Raw genomic sequence first — 24,867 nt, forward strand, 5'->3', positions numbered from 1 at the left:
AAAGATTGAGAACCACTGGTCTGAGGTACCTAGCAGAGGTATGGCCACTTGTGCACTTGAATAGATCGTGCTCTGGATCTAACCCTCACTCTGAGCTTGGGGGTGTGTGCTTCTGAGAAATGAGAAGGTCAGAGCTTAGACACCAAATATCTACTTTGTACTAGGGATACTAGGGGTACTAGGGAGGGTATGGAGAAATATTTGTGTTTCCAGACTTTCTACCGTACGTTGTTCTCTAAAATATAAAGTTCAGCCAAAATGCTTAGACCAGGGAGATTTGCATTTTTAGCGAGGCAAAAGACGTACCACAACGCAATTTGGGGAAGCCTATGCTGTTTTAGCAAAGGGTGTTTTTTGTGTAGCTCTTCAATTCACTACCAACAACATAGCAGGTTCCGTAGAGTAAACTGTAACGTTAGTTCGTTCAGAAATAGGCTACAGGCTATACTTACTTTGGTCTTTTTCGTATAGCTTTGTTACTGTGATTAAAAAATATGCATGAAGTAGGATGATTAGAGAAGTCTACGAGCAGTAATCTGACTTTAGCTCATTGGGCTACACATGCAATGTTACTTTTCATCTACGCAGACCTTAAAGGAACACGCCGACTTATTGGGACTTTAGCTTATTCACCGTAACCCACAGTGTTAGATAAGTCGATACATACCCTTCTCATCTCGGTGCGTGTTGTAACTCTTTCCGACGGCTCCACCAGTAGTTTAGCTTAGCACAGATCCTGGAGGAAATTGGTTCCAACTAGCCTACTGCTCCGAATAAGTGACAAAATAACGCCAACATGTTCCTATTTACATGTTGTGATTTGTATAGTCACAGCGTGTACAAATAACAAGGTCACATGAGATACAGCCATCTTCTAACCGTATATAAACTGGGAACTAGATTCTCAGAAAGGCGAAGCACTGCTACTTCTGCTACTTGGGCGGAGTGATATGCTTGCACCTGAGAAGGACCGGGCAGAGAGTAGAAATGCTTCGCTTTTCTGAGACTATAGTTCCCAGTTTATATACGGTTAGAAGATGGCTGTGTCTCATGTGACCTTATTTGTACACGCTGTGACTAGGGCTGAACGATTTTTGAAAATAATCTAATTGCGATTTTTTTCCCCAAATATTGCGATTGCGATTCGATTATTTTTTTTTAAGCTTTGTCTTCTGTATTATTCAACAAAGACAAACAATAAATCATTTTATAGTATGAACAACACACAGTTACACACTAGACAGTTAAAAAAGTACAAATATAGTATATACACACACACACACACACACAAACAGTGTAATTTTTTACAGTGCACAGAGAGGAGCTGCCTCCAGCCCCTCCCCCTCGTGAAGTTGCGTGCTGCCGTGTGCACTTGCTCAGAGAGGCTATCGTTACGTTAGCATGTTGCTGGTGTTCTTGCCATGGGATTAACTGTATTAATAAAACCGTTGAAACACCGCGGCCACGCTGCTGTGAAAGCTCCCCGAACGTCATTGTCTGGTTGTTACCCCTCTCAGTGGCAGCTCCTTCACTCCATATCTTTATAACGGAGCTAACCGCTAACCGGAGCTAACAGCTAATCAGAGCTAGTTGCCAACCGAGCCTTCAGTTCTGCGTGTCTGTATCCATTAACTTCACGTATGGACTCGAACCAGAATAAAACCCTTCATTTTATTAAAATGGCTGTAAAAGTTTTAAACTACAACTCAGAGTTGTTTGAATGACAGAAATCAGCCCAAGGTACGGCGTAGCGTTAGCGTGCTAAGTTGATGCTTTCTCTGCGGAGTGCAGACTGATTTGCTCTCGCGAGTCATGTGACCAAATTGCAGCCTTTGCGATTAGGAAATCGCGTTTTAACATATCGCGATATTATCGCAAATGCAATTAATCGTTCAGCCCTAGCTGTGACTATACAAATCACAACATGTAAATAGGAACATGTTGGCGTTATTTTGTCACTTATTCAGACTTTCAAAAATTCAAAAATTAACAATAATTTGGAGGCTCCCCTGCATTGACTCTGAGAACCCCCTAGGGGTCCCGGACCCCCTGTTGAAGCAACACTAAATAACTTTTCCTGCTTCGGTCCCCCTACAGGTTGGAAGCGTGTGTGTGTGTTGTGCCTCATGTATTTAAGTGATAGCATATGCTTATGGCAGAAGGAGAGAAAAACACAGAACGTTTGTGATTAAATACTTTACATGTTAATATACGTTCTGTGTTAAGTTTAAAAATGCATTATTTTAATATATGTAATTATTTTACTTTATTTTTAGTTTCTTAAGAGGGTGTGCCAAAGTGGTCAGCTCATTTTACTTTATTTTTAATTTCTATAGTTCATAGTGAACAGTTTTCTGTTATGTCATGTTTGACTAATTTCAACCCCTAATGGTAACAGTTAAATTGCACGGTTCATTGCTGTCTGAATAAAATTCTGTGCATTGAACACATCTGGGTTTGGTTTAAATTGATTTGTATGAGCTATAGTAGTCTACCTACCCACAGGGGTGCTGCAGAAATGTTGAGCTGTACTTAATACTATGGTATGCCATGTGTTAACAGTTGGATTTTCAAATAATTAATTTAAATAATTAAGTTATTATTTGCACAGTGACATCCACATAGTCTGGAAATATAAGTGTGGAAAAGTATGGAATTTTGAAATGGAAAATGTGTAGGAACCCTCTGCTTCTGTTTCACTCACCTCTGAGTCTGACTTGATGTCCCGCCCACAACACCATCTGACTATTGCTTACTGTGTATTATGTTGAAAGTTTGTAATTTATTAAATAATTGCTTAAAGGATTAAACAAAGTTTTGTGTTGGACTTTGTAACATTCAAAAATCTTAATTTAGACATAAAGATTTTCATTTTCACCGTAAATGCATATTGGTTATCGGTGTCCTTAACTACTAATAATCGGTATTGATATCGGCCTTGAAAAACCAGTATCGGTCGATCCCTACTCTGTACATACTCTGCATTCACATTATAATGCGTTCCAGGTGAGTTGGCTGACTGAAATGTTGCAGTGCAGGACGAAGAACTGCAATAATTAGTTTGTCTGTCTGAATCTCATGGCCAACGGGGGCCTGCTCTCGGGTGTGTGAAGGTCTTCCTGGTGAAGATGAAATACAAAGAAAACTTCAAGATTAAGTTGAATTGTTTTGTGGTTTGATAATATCTGGGTCAGCATGATGAGCCTCGACTATGTTGTTTGAGAAGCAAGAATACATAACGAGTAGGAGTAGTAAAATGCAACCTGTCTAAAGGACTCCAGAGTGCTGAAAGGCTGTTGCCTTAATCAGCTGTGAAAAACAACAGCTACCCTCTCGAAGGTCACGGCTGTGAGAACATTCCTGTTTTCATCCCCGCCTAACAGACAGGCAGCGCCTAAGTGTTTTTCTCTCTCGGCTTTATGTATTCAAGTACGTTTGACACACAGCTTCTTTAATGTATTTCTGGCCTCTTACTATAGCGCGCATCGTGACATCTTCAGATACTCCAGTTTTCCGTCAGTGCAGCAAGTTATCGCTCGTGGGCCTAAGTCATCCTCTCAATTACCTCAAACATCACACAACACGTGTACGGAATGGAGAGTGACGTGGGAGGATCAAAAGATTCTGTTGGAGTCACTAAAACAAATCTGTATTTTGGAAAGGGGCGTACCGCTGCAGCCGGCTTGAACCCGGTGTCAGACTACGTTTACATAGCGGTTTAAGCAAATATGCTATCTTACGTCTCACCTTCTCCTCAGAACGAGGCTCTAACTGAGTAGCCGGACCAGCTCGTCTCATTCTAACCACTGCGAGCTGTCGGCGTGAAAGATTATCGGATACATACGTCTAAAGCGTTATGCTAATGTCCCTGGGTTCAGCGGAGGGCTGGATCCACTGTGCACTAATACAGCGTTTCATATTTGAGGCCAGCTCTTGCTCTTTTGATCTCATCCGTTTCCAGAATTTAACATTAAACGATTCAACTAACGATGAACGAACAAAGTCTTGTTTGCGAGGCCTGAGCATCGGCTTAAGCCCAGTAGAGGAACCGACAGCGGTACCGGTAGGCTTGTGTTTATAGTCTTTTTCACAGGAGAGTGGAAACACCAGGGGAGTTTTACCACTGAGAATAGGATGCCTTCCCATTAATAAACAGGAAAGTATTTTTAGGAGCGCCTGAGTGCATTTGTTTGGATGTGATTAGAACGGTGTTCAGCGGGGAGAAAAGACTATGAGCATTCCCACATAAATGCTTTTTTTATTCTCAGGAAAAACGGTAGTGTATTAGCCAGAGCCAGTCCATTGTGCAACATAAGATTATGGTGATGGAGGACATGTACAGTACATCGATTAGGAAGGGATAGTGAATATGTGCAGGTGTGCCCTAGCTAGTTGTGTTCCTCTTCTATTATGTGATCCTCTGTGTTTTGCATAACCCAGAGACTAGTCATTTCCCAGAGACAGGCTTTGTTTACAATAGCATTGAGGCGTCAAGATGTTCTTGTTTGCTGATATTATGTGAGCTCAGAGGCAGAGAGAGAGGGTGTGCCACCAGGTATGGGATGAATTCCAGGCTCCAGGGTTCAGACAGCTGACTAGCGAGGACCGTGGCTTTATTTGCCTCTCAGCTCAACTCAAACACAAGAACGAAACGCCCAAGGATTGTCTGGTCTAGCCACGCTGCTCTTCCTGTTTGACAGGGTGTGTGATGACTGTGTTCCCTTCAATCTAAGTAAATGCCAAGCATGTGATGCTGGTCAGAGGAAGTCAACCTGCCAAACTGGTTCCCCTCTCAGGTCACTGTGTACTACCCGCTGTACAGCATCCATCCACCAAAACAGTTTTTGTTGGTTCTTTTGTCTCCCCTTACAGTGTAGGAGTGTACACTGATGCCATCTTGTGTTCAGAAAGCGATTTACATGATTAGAGGTAGTACGTGGGTGTACAGGTGTCAAAGTAAATAGGGTTGTGATTAGGTTTTCAGGTTTTAATCAGGTCATGGTCTTTTGATAAAAAGATTAATAATTTATCTCAAATGTCTTTTTATTGAGCAGTTATATTTCACATACAGCACATTACATTTGTACATTCAAAGCTCTTTTTCAGATAAAAGATTAATAATTTAGGTAATTTTTCCAACTGGTTACAGCTGTCCAAGTGTGCATATGTGCTGGTTTTCTTAGTCTTCCATGATTGCAAAATTAATACTTTTGGTGTTTGGACTGTTGGCGGGACAGAATAAGTAATTTGAAGATGTTACCTTGGGCTGTGGAAAAATGCGATGGGCATTTTTCATCATTTTTAGACCAAAAAATAAAAAAACAAGAAATTCAATTTTTATTTATAGTATCAAATTATAACAAGAGTCATTTCAAGACACTTTACAGATAGAGTAGGTCTAGACCACACTCTATAATTTACAAAGACCCAACAATTCCAGTAATTCCCCCAAGATCAAGCATTTAGTGTGACAGTGGTGAGGAAAAACTCCCTTTTAGGAAGAAACCTCGGGTGGTGAGGAAAACTCCCTTTTTAGGGAGAAACCTCGGACAGACCCAGGCTCTTGGTAGGTGGTGTCTGACGGTGCCAGTTGGGGGTACGATGAACAGTGGCAATTATAGTAACAATAAGGATAATGGAACTATGACTAGAATAGTAGTTGTAGTAGTTCATGGCGTAGCAGGGCACTGCAGGGTGTATCAGGGCGTAGCAGGGCACAGCAGGACGTAGCAGGGCACACCAGGACATAACAGTGTGTAGCAGGACGTAACAGGGCATAGCAGGGTGCAGAGCAGGACCACGGCTACAAGTGCAACCATGATTTAGGTGCCACCCTAATTCAAGGAAAACTGCGGGGCGAGAAAACATAAGGGCTCCGGGGAATAAGCTCCCCAGAGCTAAGTTAGTAACACGCATTTCTGGGACACGGATGGAAAGAGAGAGGAGAGAGGAGCTCAGTGTGTCAAAGGAAGTCCCCCGGCAGTCTAAAACTATAACAGCATAACTAAGAGCTGGTCCAAGGCAAGCCCGAGCCAGTTCTATAAGGGTTGGCAGAGGAATCTGATGACGGTGAGAAGCAGAGAAGAGAAAGCCTCAATAAGATTTGTATTCCCTTTTCTCAAGTGCATTTGTACAGTACGGTCATCAGCTCAGAGACGCAACACTGGCATAAATGTCATTCATTCTCAAAAGAAAATAGGGATGAATATTGACATTTGTCCACGAACACCCAGAAAACAGATAAATATACATTATAAAGCAAACACAACAGCAAAAACATGTAGCAGTTGAAAAAGTATGAAATAATTGGTGACCATTTAGTCAGAAATACGTCTGTTTTTAATTGTAATCTTGCAGTTATGTTTTCCACGTAGTTAACATCTTATGAAGTCTCAATAAGATTTAAAGTATCCTGGCCAAGAAAGGCAGCGATAACAATGAGTTATAAACAACAAAAGACAGATAACACTAGACACAGTACACCCCAATTTTGGCATTAGAAATCAAGAATACAATGTGTAATATACAAAAGACTACACAACCACCAAAATGGCATCTTAAAACAACCCAAGTTCTCTCTAAAACCATAACAATGAATAACCCCCAATCTAAAACAATGACTTTATGAGGCTTCAAGATTCCAAAATGTCCAAAAGAAACATTGGCACCCTGAAGAGAGAACACCCACTATTCTGCAGCAGTGCTTTGAATTCACAGAATGTAGCAATGTATATCTAATTGCAGGTAGGTTCCACTAAGGGATTGATTAATGAATTAATTAAGAAAGTAATTGGCAGTGATATTGCTAATAAATGATTAGCTGTTTTGTACTGCAGTTGTCAGTTTAACAAGTTAATTGCACGGTTTTAATTGGATCAGTGTCAACTTTCATTCCATGAAAAAGCTCTGTACTCCATGGAGTAAAACCATCCATCACTACTGAGCTGTAAAGCACCGGAGTAGCTGACTGGCTTTGTTGTGTTTTTGTCTCATCAGTCCTCTCTGTTGTGGTTGTTGTTGTCAGTTGTCAGTGTGTTGTTTGATAAAGAAGTTGCATTCACAGGATCCCATTTGCACTGAAACCCCATCAGACACCGTGCTGTCAGACCTCATTAATCAGAAGCCTCTGTCTATCAGCACAGTGGATAGTCTCTCTCTCTCTCTCTCTCTCTTTGCAGACTAATGCTTCTCTATTGTTTTCAGGCAGCAACTTCATGTGATTCTTGATAACGACTAAATCCGGCTGCAGTTTAGGGCAATTATAACCACTCTGGCTGATTGCGTAGCTTTGGGACAATTACATTGGTGTGAATACACTGACTGGATGCTCAATTTGTGCACCTTTTCCACAAAAATTATCAGAATTTTCCAGTAGTTATTTGAATCTCTGAGTTGGCTTCAAGTGCAACAATATCCACTGTAATTTTCGTGCTTGGTTTCTCACCCGTGGTCATTTCTTCACGTTTGTTCACGAACATATCTCCAGCCCTCCACTGTCTCTGCGATGTAGACGAGGCACATCGAGGCAAGAAGCTTAGATACATTCAACCTGCAGCGGAGGCCGAAAAGCCAGGTTCTGTCCAGCGGAGGAAGGATTTATTTTGTAGCAACATCCAAAAGCAGTTTACTCAGACAGTTGAAGATTTTTCTGGTCGGTGCTTAGATTAGGCTGTTCCAGAAATAGCTGCTAGAAGCAGCCAGCAGCTCTGGCTGAAGGGAGAACACAATAGCTGTAGAGTTTGGATCACACGATGACTAAGGTAAAGGAAACACCCGCATGTAGATGTAGTTTCTGAACTGCTGAGCCGGCTGGAAGAGGTTAGGTTTTTTTTTTTTTTAGTAATCACTTAATGATCTAAAGTCAGCAGACGGTTTCTGGTTCCAGCTTCTGAAATGTGAAGATTTGCTACTTGGGTGGCCGGGTTAGCTCAGTTGGTAGAGCAAGCACACATATATAGAGGTTAACTCCTCGCCGCAGCGGCCGTGGGTTCGACTCCGCCCTGTGGCCCTTTGCTGCATGTCATTCCCCCTCTCTCTCCCCTTTCACGTCTTCATCTGTCCTGTGGAAATAAAGGCCTAAAAATGCCCCAAAAAAATAATCTTTGAAAAAAAAAAAAAAAAAAGATTTGCTACTTGTCTTTATTTTCTATGATAGTTACCTGGTTTTAAACTGTTGGACATGACAAGCTAATTGAATAAGTCAGTTTTACTCTGGGGACATTATAATCAGCATATTTACCCTTTACTGATTATTTATTGCCTAAATGTATTTTAATTATATAAATTATCCAAAGATATTGAATTTACAGTGATATAAATCAGAGAAATGCAGCAAATCCTTTAAGAAGCTTCAACCAGACAAAAATGGAAGCTTATTGTTTATAATCAGTAAAGAGTAAGACTACCAGAAAATATTCACATTTGAGAAGCTGGAATTGCTTAAAACCCCCCCAAAAACAAATGGATTATTTAAATTGTTGCCGATTAATTTTCTGCGGATAGCCTAATCGTTGCAGCTTTAATAAAAATAACTGTTACGTGCAGACCAAGGTTAGATTGTCATGTCATCACCAGTTGTCTTGCAGCAGCTATGAGGGCCTTTGTGTTACATATGTGTATTTCTAGCAGTTTGGCTCCCTCTCCTGGTCCACAGCCTGAGGTACAACACCCTGAACCACCAGAACTGTAGACATGCCGGTCTGAAAGGAAAATTAGTGTTGGTCCCTGGAGCAGGAGGCATTTACTTGGCAGAAGGAAATGCAGGCAATCCACAATTCCCACCAGTGTCGGATCGAGCCAACATTTGATTGATGCGTGACCTGGGTGCTTCGGTGCTAAACCTCAATCAGAGAAGGGTGCGTGAATGCTGCGGTTATTCAGTGTAATGGGAATGTCAATAACTCTCGCAGTCTCTGACGAATACACAAGTTCCGTGCCATAATTCACCAGCGAAGGCTGCTGACGGTTAAAGTACCGTTATCGAACCGAGCACAAGCCCTCACTTGTCCAAGTAGCTGATGATATTTCCACGGCTTTAACTGTTACCGAGCAACTTTGTAGTAAGCCGGCACCTGCCGGTGTTGCAGCAGGGCTGTGAGAAATGAGACATTTTCATCATGTGTCTCTTCAGGCGAATGATAGAATCGAGCGCTATTTCTTATTCTATGGCGAAAGACACTGGTTTACTTTGTTTGATTTTGTGCTACCTCTACAAACATTTGAGATGGGTTTTTTTTGGCAAGAATTTCCATTTAATATGTTGCTTTAATTAGTTTTAGGTTGTTTACAACAGCAAAAGAAATGTAGCCATAACTGACTACTCACTCAGTTTGCACTTGTTGATTTTGCTGACACAAAAAAAGGAAACCTTAATTATAAGATGACTCTGTAAGGAAAACAGGACTACTCTTGGTTTTCTTTTGCGGTAGGGCACTACTGCTTTGTTGACCAGTGGGGCATCTCATAATGTAAGATCTCAAGAAAAACACTGTCCTGAATATGTAAAGGGATGTTTTTATTTGATTTCATATGTTGATAAACTATATTCTAAAGCGGAGACCCCCTACTTCAGATATATGGCCTGTTGTATAAAGTTAAGTTGCAGCTTAAACCGGGCCTACAATAACGCGTAGAGCGCCCTAAAGCCTTTATGTATACCCTTTTTGTGCTTAGAATACTAAGCTATGAAAATATTAATTGTTGGCATCATTTTATTAATCATGTTTCAATGTTAAACATACATGTGGCACAGTGAATCCTTAGATGAACTATATCTGTGGTTGGGCAGATATATATATGTGTTTTTTTAAATCAATGAGAGGCTTATGATAGACAGATGTGGATCAAATGTTAGATAAATACCAATTTGCTTACACAAAAAAATTGTAGTACAAGTGATGCCATATCAACAATAATGCACCTCACTCTTAATCCAGCCAGATATCATGCTTAGGAAATCAATTCAGTTAAATGTAAATCCCTTTTTAATCAGGTGGTATCACTCCTTTTTGTCAAACAGGCCACAGCAGGTGAAGTTTAACTCTTTGTTTACATTGTACACCAATGACTGCATCAGCTCTGAGCAAGTTTGTCAACTGGTGTGATGCACACCAACTTCATATTAACACAAGCAAAACTGTGGAAATGCTGGTAGACCCCAGAACAGCTGGAGATCAGAGCCCTGTGGCCATCCATGGTTATGACATCAAGCAGGTGTCCTCCTTTTAAATATCTGGAGTTTATATTGATAATGACCTGAGCTGGCGCACACATGTAACAAATGTCTGTGCCAGAACTCATCAGCGTCTCCACTTTTTGTGCAGACTTGGAGTGTTTGGGGTCTGTAAAAATATCATGTTAATCTTCTATAGAGCAACAATAGAGTCAATTCTTCGGTATGGTATTACCAGCTGGTTTAGGAATTTGACAGTCAAATCCAAAACTCAGATTTTCAATCTGGTTAGACGGCAGGCAAAATTATGGGAACACCTGCACCTCTCAACCCGCAGGAGCTTTTTGATCAGGCAACAATCAGGCAGGCTAAGACCATTCTATCTGATAACTCTCACGTGTTGTCCTCAGAGTTTGAGCTATTGAACTCAGGAAATAGGTACAGGGTTCCTTTGTGCAAATTTAACAGGTATAAGCACTCATTTGTTCCTCTCTCAGTCAAGCTCATTAATGAGCAGCGATGAACGTATAACTATGAATTTTTAATGTAGATCTGTGACTGAATGTATGTATATGAATTGAGGAATGAATGCATGGATATTTATGAATGGATAAATTAATGTTTATTTATGACTGAATGCATAGATGCTTATGGAAGTAGGAATGAGTGTTCGTAAGGCATGTATGGGAGAACAGAAGAATGTAGGAAGGATGGCTTTTTTGCACAAGTATATAAAATGGTAATTTGCAATTCGCATAGCTCTTTGAGTAGCCCAAATGTTTACTGTACATTTATCTTTTGTTTTAACCCTGTGCTTGTTGTGTGTCTCTGTTGTAACTCTCGCAGCAATTTCTGTGTCCAAAACAAATTTCTCCTTAGGGAGACTAATAATGATAGTTTGACTTTAGTTTCTTCAGGCATAATCAGGATGTGCGTTAAAAGCAACTCTATCAGATGACAGAACTTGTGTAGCAAACACCCAAGGTAGTTTATCCTCCACTGGAGTCTAATGTGGAAAGTCATTAACTGTGTAAGCTGGTGTCAAATAGAAATATAGCCTGTCTACTCAGCTAAGTAGGTGGAGGAATAAAAGCCCCACAGACAGGGTTAGTACACATTTTTTAATAACATGGCACAATTTACATAACACAAGTTTAAATGAGGAGCATGCTGAAGATTCAGTCGCTTCATTTTTTTCCTCATTTTTGTACACGATCTAGAAAGACTTTACTTTTTTCCCCTGTACACGGTTAACAGCAAAAAAAATTCTCTCAACAATCTTTTTGCAATACGCATCGACTAACCACTATGGCTCCGGTGGACATTTTTACGTTGGATTAAAAAACACTGCACGACATGATATCACAGAGTTTGAAGCGCACAACTAAACCTTCAGTGGACTACTAAAATAGATCTCTGCTCATTAGAAACAAACTGTCCATAGTTTAGACTTGCTTTTTTGTCTTTTGATTTTGTAGTTTTTACAACAACTCAAGAAAGCACTTTAATACACTGTTTGACCAACAGAACCAAATTTCCAAAACATGTACTTTACACTCCTTCAATGGGGCAAATGTGCTGTCACGGTGTTTAATGTGCCGCATTCTCCCCAGAACCAGACTGGTCAAGTGTGGGAAAAAAAGTTTGTGCTGCTAGCTCTCAACATTGGAAATCTTTAAAATGCATTTCTAGGATTGTCGCCACAACTGAGAAAGTAATTCTCAAAACATTACCTTTTTGTTTAATCCAAATTGCTACCTACAACCCCCGCGCGGATCAGTTAAAGCTTGTATCCGTTTGCATGGATCTAACGCGCGTCCGAGTCGCGGAGAGAATACAGCCGTTTGTCCTTAATTGTTACACAGTCGGTAGTGGTGAGAAGGCCAGCTTTCAGAAAGGGAGCCCAGACATTTGTTGCATAGTTGAATACGGGGTCTCTGGTACAATGCTAATCGGCTGCGTCAACTGAAAAAACAAAACAAAAAGGAAATGGCAAAAAGCACATTCTGAAGCACTGCTGTAATACTCTATTTACGTGTTCAAAGTAAAGCTTTCCAAACACCCTTTTGCATATTTGTACCATGATTTTTAATCCATACAGGGTGAGCACAGCGACCGTACACACTTTGCTGTCTGTCAGTGCTAGAGTACCTGTACATTCCAAAATTGTTCATTCTTACTTTGCTATACCAGATAAAGAATGCACACAAAAAGTTGGAGCAAACGGGAAAAAAAAATCTCTTTTTGTTTTGTTCCACGATTATTGTCTCTTTCTAGTTTTATACAAAAACAATTCATTGTGCGGGCACGTCTCTGCCCCACATAAGTTATTCACAGCTATGTTACAGTCTTGCTTTGCCCAAAGCTAAGTGCTCGGTGCGAGTTCAGTGTTAGCGAGGCGCGGGGCCGCAGGGGCGCCGAGTCAGAGCTCACCGCGCCTCGATGTCTTTGTGAGCCGCTCTGTCTCTGATATCTGCGGTCAGGGGAGTAGTCCGTCTGGGTGAGCCGGGCCTGGCGCCCAGTGTGGGGATGAGAGGGGGCGGGGCACTCAGAGAGGCGGCGGGCGGCGTTTTGTTAAGGATACCGTTCTGATGGGCCGCTGCAGCCGAGGGACTGACCCTCGAGTAGTGCATGCCGGGGAGTCCGGGGGCCATGAGGCCCTGGGCGGGGTGCGGGAGGTGTCCGTCTAGGGCGGGATGGTGCATCGCGGGGTGGAGCCGCCCGTGCTCATAGTCCTCCCTGAGCATGTTGAGGCGCTCGCGCTCCTCCAGATGGGCGCGCTCATGCTCCCTCCTCTGCTCCAGGGCCAGAGGGTGGATGTGATCACGATTAAAGTCATGAGGCTCGCGGTCCCTATAGGAGCGCTCAGCCTCGTAGAGGCGAGGCGCCGCCAGCCGGTGCAGGGGGTCATTCCTTAGCAACAGGTCCCGTCTGTGAATGTCCAGGCCCCTGTAGGGGTCCCTCATGGGGTCCCAATGGAAGGCAGGGTAAGGGAACCTGTCAGCTCCCGGGATAGGGCTGATACCCATGAAGGGTGCCACCACTCGAGTTCTCTCCAGACTACTGATGCTGTTGATGGGGTGAACGCCAGCCACGCTCATGGGCATGGGCATTGAGGAGGGAGGGTGGAGGTTTGGCGTGGAGGGTGCATGCGTCGGGTGCTCGCTTGCCCTCTCTGTGGCTCCGTCCTGCTCCTCCTTCCTCTCCTCCTTTACCTTCACCTCGCTGTTCTTCTTCTGGTGCTCGTACGGCAGCTCTACCTTTTTGTCCAGAACCTCCCTGCTCAGCCCGCCGTTGGGACGCTCGAGGCCGGTCTGCCGGACGTAGGGCGACGGCGCTCCCCCGTTGGACGCTTTGTCCTCTGACGCTCGGACGACGGGCGCGTCCTTGTCGCCGTGCTTGCGGTCATCCGTGCCATTGTCTTTCCAGGAGTCTGGGTGCTCCCTCTCCCGGTCTTTGGCCTTGTTTTCCTTGTCTCGCTGAGGCTCTCCAGAAGCGGGGGGCAGGTGGTTCCTGTGGTGCTCGGGGGGCCGGGCGTGGCCGAGGAGGCCGACGGGGTTGATGGGAACCGGGGACGGATGGCTCGGATGGCGCTTTTCCACAGAGTCCCTAGAAGCATAAAGAAAGTCCCACCCATCAGTACTAATAACTTTAAGTGACTATCAATTTTTCTAATTGAAATGATGAGCTGAAACACGTGGAAGATTTTAAATATTTTATTAGATATTGTTTTGTTAAGTTGAAGTCTTGTAATGTCTGTCATATATATATACACATACACACACACACACCTAAATGATTATTAGGAACACCTGTTAAATTTCACGTTAATGCAATTATCTAATCAACCAATCACATGGCAGCTGCTTCAATGCATTTAGGGGTGTGGTCCTGGTCAAGACAATCTCCTGAACTCTAAACTGAATGTCAGAATAGGAAAGAAAGGTGATCTAAGCAACTTTGAGCGTTGCATGGTTGTTGGTGCCAGACGGGCTGGTCTGAGTATTTCACAATCTGCTCAGTTACTGGGATTTTCACGCACAACCATTTCTAGGATTTACAAAGAATGGTCTGAAAAAGTAAAAACATGCAGTATGCGGGAGTCCTGTGGGCGAAAATGCATGACTGATTCAAGCTGATAGAAGATCAACTTTGACTTAAATAACCACTCGTTACAACCGAGGTATGCAGCAAAGCATTTGTGAAGCCACAACACGCACAACCTTGAGGCGAAAGGGCTACACCAACAGAAGACCCCACTGGGTACCAGGTGCCTAGCGAGGTGTCCTGTCAGCGAGCGGAGGAGTTTCTCTTTGAGACAAAGGTGAGATGGAAAATTACGATTGATATAAAACTATAAAAACTCACTTGCGCATTGCTATGTTTCAGGGTAATACGATTAAGGTATGTGTCGAAATACGTATTAGGCCATGCTAAAGCTAAAAAATAAATAATATAATTCAGTTTGAATTATAATCTTTTGCTATGACCCGTGTGGGAAACCAGGAAACGGCGAGCACCCGTAATCTCCAGAAATAGCTGAAAAGTCCTCGTCTGACAATTTCTTCTGTACCGAGGCCTAATTTCATAGATAGGCTCTAGTAGTTTAATGAACTAGTAAAGTGAAACCAGAAAAATAAAACAAAATCCAAACAATTTTTATATTGACGTTCTCGGGGAGAGATAACAGGACTCGACTAGAGCAGTCACTTTTGGCAACACCAACCTGTCTTTGTCGTCTTTACCGACCGAGTCCCGTTTGTCAGAGTCTCGGTCCCTCTCGTGCGAGCCGGCCGAGGCGCTCCTCTCGGAGTCTCCGGGTTTCAGCCAGGGCGGCGGCGTGGGGAAGGAGGGCGGAGTGCGGTGCAGGCGGTTCCACGGCTCCTGGTGGCCGCTGCCGTTGAAGTGCTGCTGCGCGTTGGGGCCATCTTTATGGCCGAACACCGAGTTGGCCGCTGTTAGGGATTCAACACGTGGAAAAACACAGGCAGGACGCAAGTTAAATGCGTATCTCGACAACTCGCGCGCCAAAACTGCATCGTTCCCGGAGTTAAAACTCACTTAGCGCCGGATTGCCCAGTCCCCCGAAGGCCGACGAACTGAGGGATCCCAGTCCTCCAAACGACGCGGGCCTACCGAAAGGTTCTGGAGGAAGACACCACATTTTACCATGCGTACATCGTAATAACGACATCTTCATTTTTCCATTTCAGGAGACGGAGAAGAACAGAAGCGAAGGGCGGTCTTACCCAAGTGAGATGCCGGGGCGAGGAAGTTTCCAGGATGGTGGGGCGGATGACCGAAAGGACCAGCCGACGGGTGCGCGGGACCTGAGGAGGGAGAGACGGAAGGCATCACACAAACATCCATCAACAAAACAATCTTTACTCAAAGCGTAGGGAAATTTCTAATCGGTTTTATTTATTTACTTTTTCTAAACCTTTTAACTAGAGCCCGACCGACGCGGTACGACGAGACTAAGGGAAAGCTTAAGGTAGTTACACACCAACCAGACGGCCGACTGTCGGCAGAAAAGGCAGTCGGACTGATCAGTCGGGTCCCCGAGGTCCAAAAAGTGCCTCAGAACACACCGAAGAGACGCCGACTTGAGCATACGCTCTGCGCGTGCGCGAAACGTAATACTAAACTGGCAGCTGATTGGACGAATGCGTCACGTGGTTCTTTTTTCTCCGGAAATTCACAGCCAGACTGTCATGGCAGCTTGTTCAGAATACGATCTCATATTGTATTAAAATAGTTCACCGAAACATTTTAAGCGAGAAATGTAGGGGCCATGTAGTTTCTGAATCTGTCTTCATTTCAGATCGACAAAGGTCAGTTTAAAAGATTTTCGTCAGATTTTGAGAGGCTCATCCGCTCGCCATTTCTGGGCGAGTCCCGACTGCCCTGTCTCCGACTGAACATGTCAGGTCGGCCAAAATGAAGGCCGACGGCTCCTCGGACGGACGGCACGGAACACACTGAACAGACTCGAGTCATATATAGATAGGCTGCGTTTGTAATTAGTTTTTCAACACGCCTTCCTTCACTTCCCCTCGGTATGGCGTCACAGCACACGGAGGCCACTTGGAGAGCAGAGGGAGAGCGGGCGGGGCAGGACCGGGGGAGCGAAATGGAACGCGCCTGCCCTCGTTCACTTTCAGCCCAAACTATACGGATCGACCGCCAGTTGTAGGCTTAGCGCTACTGCTATCCATTATTTTCTATGCATTCTATCCACATCTGCTTACGTCACGCATTTTCCTTATTGTACAGTAGGCCTATTTGTTGCACGAAAGGCGCAATACAAATATTACCGCATTTCAACAAGGCTTGGTAAATCGGGCGCACAAGTTTCCGATTTCGAAATTTTGATAAATGATATTAATGCTTGCATGTGGAAAAATCTGAATTTCTTTCATGTTGGAATTAAAGAAATCACACATAACTGTGAGGATAGTATCAAGCTAACAACGGGGAAGCTAAAACGTTGAAATGTATTAATCTTGTCTTTCTTTGGTGTTGAGCAACAGGTGTTTTAGTGGTTTTACATCACTGCCACCTAACCACAGATGTATTTTCTTGCACAAAACGTATAATTGCAATGCACTGAGGCTCACATCCATCTCGGCCGCTGCCCTACAGCTGTCAGAGTTAGCTTCGACTTGATATATTACCTTCTAGTAGCAAGAAACAGGTTGCTTATAAATCACTAAAATAGTAGCGACAGCACCGTTTGGCTTAGTTATTAATGCCTTTGGCGTTGTTTGGTACTTGGCTTATGACAAATTGTTTCGGCTATGCTTACTGACACGATGTCATGGTGCTAACTGAGCACCGTTAGCCTTTACAACAGAGCCGTATCGCTACACGCGTTAATTCTCTGTTGATTTGCGTTTGTCCATGCGAACTTCTAGGTAAGGCCCACCCGAGTAGTGTAGTACATATTATTTAACAGGCTGCTTTTGAGCATTAAAAAAAAAAAAAAATGAAATTTTCCAACCGTAAATGGCAATCCTTAAACATTTCATCTAGCGGGGCTGTTGTTTGCACAAATATTTGCCTCAAAAATGTGGTTTTGGTAAGAGACACGACGAACCGAGCCTAAGAAGGCCACAGTTGAGTACAAAAAGGCTTGCAGATCTTAAAGATAATGTTCACGCAGCGGTTAAAGTTATTGTATTGAAGTTGTTTTCTAATTCATTGAATGACTTGGGTAATAAATATGACCACGGGTAACATGCCTTATCGTGATTATCAACCAATGATTTATTGGCATACCCGGAAAAACACATTGACTGATTAAAAGTTTCCTTCGCGTAACCTGATAATCATTTGAATTAAAATAATGTTCTGCGCTCACCGCAATAATTCTATCAACAATCAGGTGACATGGAAAACTATTGGGGAGAATGGATTACATGAAGCCTATGGGAAAGGTAGCGCAGCGCTTGTTACTAGGAAACGATAAACAAAAACTTTTTTTTCAGGAAGGATGATTTTTGGATTTTTCCAGCCTGGTGAAGAACAGCACATGTCAATCCCCCCTCCCCCTCTACATCCAATGTTAGAAATGAAGTCATTCAGAGAAAAAAAACAAGAGTGATCAAACCTCAGTGGGATGTTTTAATAAGCTATAATGTGACAGCTGAGCAAGCCCTGAATTACTAGCCTAGCTTCTTGTGAACGGTACTGGGTTTTAGCTGGTTGCTGGTTAAAATGAGCCATAAGGCCAGAGGTCATTTGAGAACACACTTTGTTAGCATACGTGTTACACTTTAAATATATTGCATTATTGTCTGTGAACGAGAGTGCGCCGATGAGCTCGCAAAGCGTCCGTTTTCAACAGTTTAGCTTAATTCTGTTTGTAGGTAAGTGATGGAAACCAACCAAGACTCTTTTAAGCTGTGCATAAAATGCCAAAGGTCAAAGAAAGAAGAATTGAAGAAGCCCCCAGAGTCTGAAAAACTATCAACATGTGACAAATTCTTGACAGCAGTTCGCGTAAGACCTCGGTTTGGGAACGCTGACTTTCACTTTCACGCTCGATTCGGAAATTGGAAAACTGACAGCGCGAGATCTAAGCGATAAAAATGCTACGTGGCACAGAACCGAGCCTGCGCAACATCTGATGTTGCTCTCCTCGGTAGACGAAAAGCTGGGAGACCGCCGACCTCATCGAAAGAATCCAACGTACCGGTGGGCTCGTATGTACGCGAGACAGGTCAGCAACCTACTCCGCTTCATACTCGAACTAGCTCTTGCGCCTGGCCTCGCTGGAAAGGATGTGCATTTACTTTTTTACCTACAACAGGCATGATTATGCCCAGAATATTCCCAAGTATATTTGCACACATGTATCACCTGGAAAGAAGACAGCCCTGAATTTGGCAAGATCTCAAGAGCGGTGACTTTGTTGTTAGTACCAACCCTATTCATAGGCGCCGATAATACTGAGCACCCACGCGTGCCAGACTGCCAGTAGGCAGAAGGCTAAAATTTGATTGCTTTTTTTTTAAAGGACGTGCGCCCGTGAGCACCCGCAGAGGAAAACATAAATCGGCACCTATGACCCTATTCTCTTCGCATGTGAACAAGATTCTTAAAGGAGTGAGGGTGCCATTTCGGGCTTAACCACTGACAATCGGGGCCTATTGAAGTGCTGCCCGAGTTCTCCAGTGCTGTTTCAGCGCTTTTCTGACGGCTCTGCTCCGCGTCGCCAATGTTGCCAAAAAACGTAAGGCGACGTAAACAATCTGCTCGGACGCAAGAGCGTGTCCGCGACGGGTGACGTTAATGATACGAGGACAGATAATGTTACGTAGGCTACGTATCAAACGGACTGTGAAGAAAAACGTCATTGACTTCGCTTCTGTCGTAACGCAAATTGTCCACATCGATGGCATAGACATCATCATCATCATCAACACCAACCACATCGTATCGCTAACTAAACTACACACCGAGTTGGGAGTTGTACTACCTCCTGCCCCGGCCCAAGTTCACAAGTGAAATGGCTTCGGGGACAAAGGAGTGCTTGTACCCGTTACTCTTAATCGTGGGAAATCTAAACCTAGAGCCTGAAGGCAAAATCTGAAATTCAGATTAAAGGGGGTGGGCGCTGTTGGACCGGATGGCTTCAGCCTTCCTCCCTCCCTCCCTCCCTGCCTAGGGAACTAGAAAATTTTACATGGGGTGGCAAAGGGGTAGCGAGAGATCGTGGCAGGGGAAGACGGTACATGGGAACCCCCATATGTAAACACCCCGCTACGCCCAGAACTGCTACAACTATTATTTCTAGTCATACACACAATCACACAATCAGAAATCAACACCTTCTTAAGCAGTCTGACGTTACCAAAATTAACTGCAGGACAAACAGACGTTCTAGACTCACCCCTTAGCCTCAATGAACTTACCAAAGCCCTCAATAAGATTCCCAACAACAAATCTCCCGGACCAGATGGATTACCAGCCCAATTCTACAAACACTTTTGGAACACATTATCACCGCTATTCAACAGAGTCATTATAGAAATAAAAACTTCCTCCACCACACCCACACACATGAATACAGCAGCCAAAGACCCATCTCACCCATCTAGCTACCGACCTCTCTCACTATTGAATACCGATTTGAAAATGATCACCAAAGCACTAGCAACCAGAATAGAAACAGTCACTCCCACACTCCTTCATCCAGATCAGACAGGCTTCATACAAAATAGACATGCCGCAGACTTTTCAACCTATTCAATATATCACAAAAAAACGCAACAGAAAACCATTATCGTTTCACTCGATGCAGAATTTTTTTCGATAAGGTAAACTGGTCATTTTTATTCAATACGCTTCACGGGTTTGGTTTTGGAGATTAAAACGCTGTTTTACCACTAACGGAATCACTTCACAGAGTTTCACACTGCATCGGGGCGCCTTCCCTCTTTGCCATTTTCATCGAACCTCTCGCAGCGGCAATACCACAAAACGCCGTAATCAAAGGAATTCAGGTAGCCGACGTACGACGCAAAATCATTTGTTTATATGCAGATGATCTTTTACTTTATTTACAGAACCCACAGGTATCGCTTCAAGAAACTCAATATCGTCAACAGATTCTCCCATGTCTCACATTACACTATGAACTGGAATAAATCAATTTTGGAGCTCAGGACACTTCCCTCCACATTGACATGGGCAACGTCAAGTACCTAGGGATTCAGATTTCCCCCGAGCTGTCAGAGCTCGGGAATATCAAAGACGAATACAAACGCTGGTCTAAACGCCCGCTCGCGCTCGTCGGAAGAATAGCTGCAGTCGAAATGAAAACCCTACCCCAGATTAACTACCTTTTTTTCTATGATCCCCATCACTCCTACAGACAAATGATTCAAAACTTTCAATTCATTAACAACACAATTTGATTGGAAAAACAAAAAACCCAGAATATCACTCTCAACACAAAAATAAAATAAAAAAATCACACGGTGGGCTCGAGGCACCAAACTTCCATCACTACTTCCTGGCAAATCAATTACAGTACTTGGTTAAACGGATCGATATACACAAGCACAGCTACCTGTGGCTGGAACTGGAACAAAACCAATGTACAAACATCCCAATTGCAGATCTCCCCTTGCTCTCACAATCAATCAAGAAATCCAACTTCTGCACCCCCGAGTCGTCTGCGAACCCCGAGGGGACCCTGTGGATGAACTTAATTAAACCCGACACACGATTGCTGGATATACTAAATTTACTTTTCTTCACTTTCCTGGAGCACGTGCAGAAACACGTTAGCCGAAAGGAACGTCGCGACCGTTGGGCTAAAAACGACTTGAATGATGGAAAAAAACAAAACAATTGCGCTTTCACGTGGCTCTTTGTAATATGGCTTATTTAAAGCTAATGTACTTGCGCTTACTTCTAGCCGTATGTACCTTCGAGGTTGAAAGCACTTGACTGAAAGCCGCTTTGGGTAAAAGTGTCAGCTAAATGACACATAATGTCACGTGATGTAATGTAGATCTGACACACACTCACCTGCGGCAGAGAAGAGTGTGGCAGGCCGTGCCAAGTCGCTGGGGTGATGGATGGCGCCGAAAAGGCTGGGGCCCGGAGGTCGACTCAGGAACTCGGGCTTGAGGCCAAAGTCTAGTTTGTGAGGGTCGACCTGCATCTGCTGCTGGAAGATGGCAGAGCGACAGAGAGAAACATACGTAAAACCATTTAACACGCTGTTTATTTAAAGTAAACTACTGTAAGCGAGCAACTAGATGGTTGCTTTGTCCAAGGACACCGTTTCAGGTGTTTCGGGGATGAGAGTCCCAGTCCTGGTTGCCGGGCTACACTGAATCTAAGAAAAGCTCTCCTTTTCCAAATGATTGGAAGTGATTATGGTTATAACCGCTGATGCCATACATACCTTTTTTATTATTTGAACAGGTTTGTTTTTGTAAAGGGATTTATAGTTGGTGAATTACTTTCAAAATTCAAAATATCTTAAGAGTACAAAATTCAGCCTTTGTCTTTAACATTATTTTGATCACAGAATGACCATTTACTGACAATATGCTGAAAGAATACGGAATTTTTGCCCAACGACGCAAAAAATAAAACGGCCTACCACCGCTTTACGAAGAGAAGTGCTAATAGTGATTTTTCCAGAGGAGAAACACTAGAACTGTGTTCCAAATCCATACTGCACACTAATTCTTTGCAACTTTTGAGTGTGAGGGGGGAAAAGTGACAGAACAAAGTTTACTCACAACTGTCGGTATGGATACTAACAAATAACTGATTTCAGTGCGATGTCTATTTTCCCACAATTCATTGCATGAAAGAAATGGAGGAGCTTCTCAAAGCTGGAAAAAAAAACTAATTGTGGAGAAAGAGCTCTAGGAACACATCAGAAAACAAAACAACTATTTATTGAAAACGGTAGCCGTATCTTAAGTTTAACTGGCACGGCCGTTCTAAAGTTGCAGTTTGATGGCCTTTGCACCATTTCAAGTACAAAACTGTACTGTAAAGATTAGTATGGAATTGGGGCACAGTTAACACTAGCTTTGGTGTAAAGCATAGAGAGAGGAGTCCTCACCTTTACTTTCTGTTGGTGGTGGTATATCTGCCAGGCGATGTGGACGTGCATGGCGCACCACTTCCCTGGTTTCTGTAGGTACAAGACAAAAACATGGTGCACAACATTAGTCTTTAACAAGCACGGCAATACTACGGCCAATTGACATATTCAACAGTTCATTTTGTGGTGGTGTGTAGGTTTTTACATCTAAAATAAATAAAAAACACTCTAAAAGCTCTGGTATATCCACAGTAGCGCTTAATAATATGAAAGTGCCTGAAAACGCAAACAAATATGGATCACATCGGTCCTGTTGTACAAGGTAATTAGATTGTTTAATGGATATTGTCAATGTGCATCGTACAACCATCGTGAATGGTCAAATGACACGAACGCAGCATGCCCTTCTCATTTATTTACAGTCAGATCACCTGAAAATGACATACTGATAAATTAAATATGATACACGTGGAACCGTTAATCACATATTACTTCAAGGTATGGTCTGTGATGGCATGTGACAGAGGAATACATAGTAATTATAGCTGTGATTTGAATGCATGTCTACGTTCTCCAAAATGAGCTCTGTTGTGGTATAAACGAGACTCGCGCTAACACTGCTGCCTCCACTGATCCGCTGATTTAATTAAAGACACTATCTACTCCATTAGGCATCGTGGCTATTTGTGTGTGTGTGTGTGTGTGTGTGTGTGTGTGTGTGTGTGTGTGTGTGTGTACGCGAGTGTGCGGGAGACTGAGACGCTGCAGGGAGCGAGCACTCACCCTGAGAACGGGCCGAAATGGATCTGTTAGCTACAGGAGGGAGAGGGAATAAAAGAGTTTGCGTTATTTTGCTGTCAATCAAATCGCTTCTAATTAGTGTGTGTGTGTGTGTGTGTGTGTGTGTGTGTGTGTGTGTGTGTGTGGGGGTGGGTGGCATTCATTATGAACCAAATTAAAATTTTAACATGTCCCATTATTAAATGAAGGTATTATAGGAGTAATTAACACATATGTGTTTCTCCTGTGTGCCCCTCTGCATACAGACGGATACGGCAGCTGAGAGGATGGCAGTCTGTGTTGCCTATAATCTAACTGCATGTGAATTCTGTACGATGACATCGTTTGGTGTTGAAAACCTCCATCTGATGACTCAAGACTTAGGCAACATGTACAGAGGATCTAAAGGTTACCTCTACACTGTGAGTGTTGTCTGTCAGTGTGTGTGCTCTTACCCTGGGGTCCTTCTGCAAGAATGTGTGTGGGACGCCTCCAGGTCTTGTGGCCACATCGAGTGGATTAGAGGTCTAGAGAGCACCAGACACACATCGAAAAAACAACAATCTCTGTAAATAACTCATTTTCTGTGTGTGTGTGTGTGTGTGTGTGTACGGTGGTGTCCCTGTGTGTCTTACCTTGGGCTGAAAGGCGCCCTGCAGCGAGCCGAAGGGCCCGGTCGGGGGGATGACGGGAGGAAGGCCAGACATGGCCGGTGGGTAGGAGTGAAAGAGCTGAGGGAGAAAAAAAGAAGAGGAGGTGTGAGGATGATTGGGTTTGTCAGGGAAATGCAGGACAACAGCTTCACGAGGCAGTGGAGATGGACCAGGTTATTGTGACGGATGAACCTCATCAGCATTCAATCTTTTTCCATTTTCCAAGACTTCCAAGGCTTAGATGGGGAGAGTTACAAATGATTGCCTACATGTTTCACAAACTGAATGTTTATCAAAAATTCCCTGCTCATTCCCAGTGGATTTAAATAAGGGAAAACACTCCTTTGATGTGAAAACTAGAATGTCGTAATTCAAGCAAAACACACGAAAACCAAACAAGTGCTCAAGGCTTCCAGTAAACTATCCTGTGGAGAAACATGTAATCAACCACTCGCTATAATTGTTCTTGTCAATCATGTTAGCCTTAGTGGAATTAGAGTATGTTTTTCATGTTTATGAACTTGCATGCTTGCATTGCTTTAATTAGGATGGTGCAGAATTATTCAAACTTGGGTTGCCAGGATAAGTTACTAGAAGCGCTTGAGGTTTTAAAAACTTGTGTTTCTGTGTGCATCGTGTTTTGAGACGTTAGTATGTTTTATAGAGAGGAAATGGCTTCGGGGTATTTGCTGCTACCATAATAACAGTGAGGAAATGCTAAGAATCCAAAATTAAGCACTTAAAAACAAACTAGCAACATTCTGCAACATCTGTTTGACCCAGGGTAGGCCTAAAGTCAAATACATGATTTTTTCTAATATTAAAATCCTCCTCGTAGCTCAGTGTGTAGTAGAAAAAGCACACGCAGCAGGTGTCTGGACGCTTCAGCAAACATGGTTGGAGAGTGGGGTCCAATGTTTCAAATAAGTCCCCTTTAGGGAGTAATAATCATGAGCAAGCCACTGCTGTTAGCAGACAAATACAAATGAGTAGTAGTAAGCGAGACAAAGATATAGTATTCCTCTGGCGGTAATGCGGTCTCCTCTGTAATGCAGCTACTGTCTCTTTCTGTATTAATTTCTATGCACAAAAATTTTACCGTTGCATGCGTGCACAATAAATCTTGTGCTCCGAGATCTAAGAGTCCAGCACCGTTTCATTAATCACAACATTTGCCGGGG

General features: G+C 43.3%; 1 protein-coding gene and 1 long non-coding RNA gene across 13 annotated transcripts in view; both read right to left on the reverse strand.

Annotated features, from left to right (window-relative positions):
• Nucleotides 1-660: 660 nt before the first annotated feature.
• LOC118496612 lies at nucleotides 661-9,785 on the reverse strand. The gene is made up of 3 exons (XR_004899218.1): nucleotides 9,678-9,785; nucleotides 3,896-3,901; nucleotides 661-671 (listed from the first exon to the last, which is right to left on the reverse strand). It is a non-coding gene; the product is annotated as an uncharacterized LOC118496612 (long non-coding RNA).
• Nucleotides 9,786-11,273: 1,488 nt separating this feature from the next.
• auts2a (activator of transcription and developmental regulator AUTS2 a) overlaps nucleotides 11,274-24,867 on the reverse strand; it is a 348,592-nt gene continuing 334,998 nt past the window's right edge. For 9 of the 12 annotated variants that reach the window (XM_031310791.2, XM_031310792.2, XM_031310799.2 and 6 more), the window contains 9 exons: nucleotides 23,669-23,764; nucleotides 23,489-23,560; nucleotides 23,037-23,066; nucleotides 22,272-22,343; nucleotides 21,215-21,356; nucleotides 15,421-15,501; nucleotides 15,233-15,316; nucleotides 14,898-15,138; nucleotides 11,274-13,780 (listed from right to left, as the gene is read on the reverse strand). In XM_031310791.2, the coding sequence (XP_031166651.1) occupies nucleotides 12,601-13,780; nucleotides 14,898-15,138; nucleotides 15,233-15,316; nucleotides 15,421-15,501; nucleotides 21,215-21,356; nucleotides 22,272-22,343; nucleotides 23,037-23,066; nucleotides 23,489-23,560; nucleotides 23,669-23,764 (1,998 nt within the window). In that variant the 3' untranslated portion in view covers nucleotides 11,274-12,600. The remainder of the gene's footprint in view (nucleotides 13,781-14,897; nucleotides 15,139-15,232; nucleotides 15,317-15,420; nucleotides 15,502-21,214; nucleotides 21,357-22,271; nucleotides 22,344-23,036; nucleotides 23,067-23,488; nucleotides 23,561-23,668; nucleotides 23,765-24,867) is intronic. The other 3 variants (XM_031310794.2, XM_031310797.2, XM_031310796.2) reach the window with 3 other exon arrangements.

The sequence above is a fragment of the Sander lucioperca genome, chromosome 13 (assembly GCF_008315115.2).
Source record: "Sander lucioperca isolate FBNREF2018 chromosome 13, SLUC_FBN_1.2, whole genome shotgun sequence".
Taxonomy (NCBI): Eukaryota; Metazoa; Chordata; class Actinopteri; order Perciformes; family Percidae; genus Sander; species Sander lucioperca.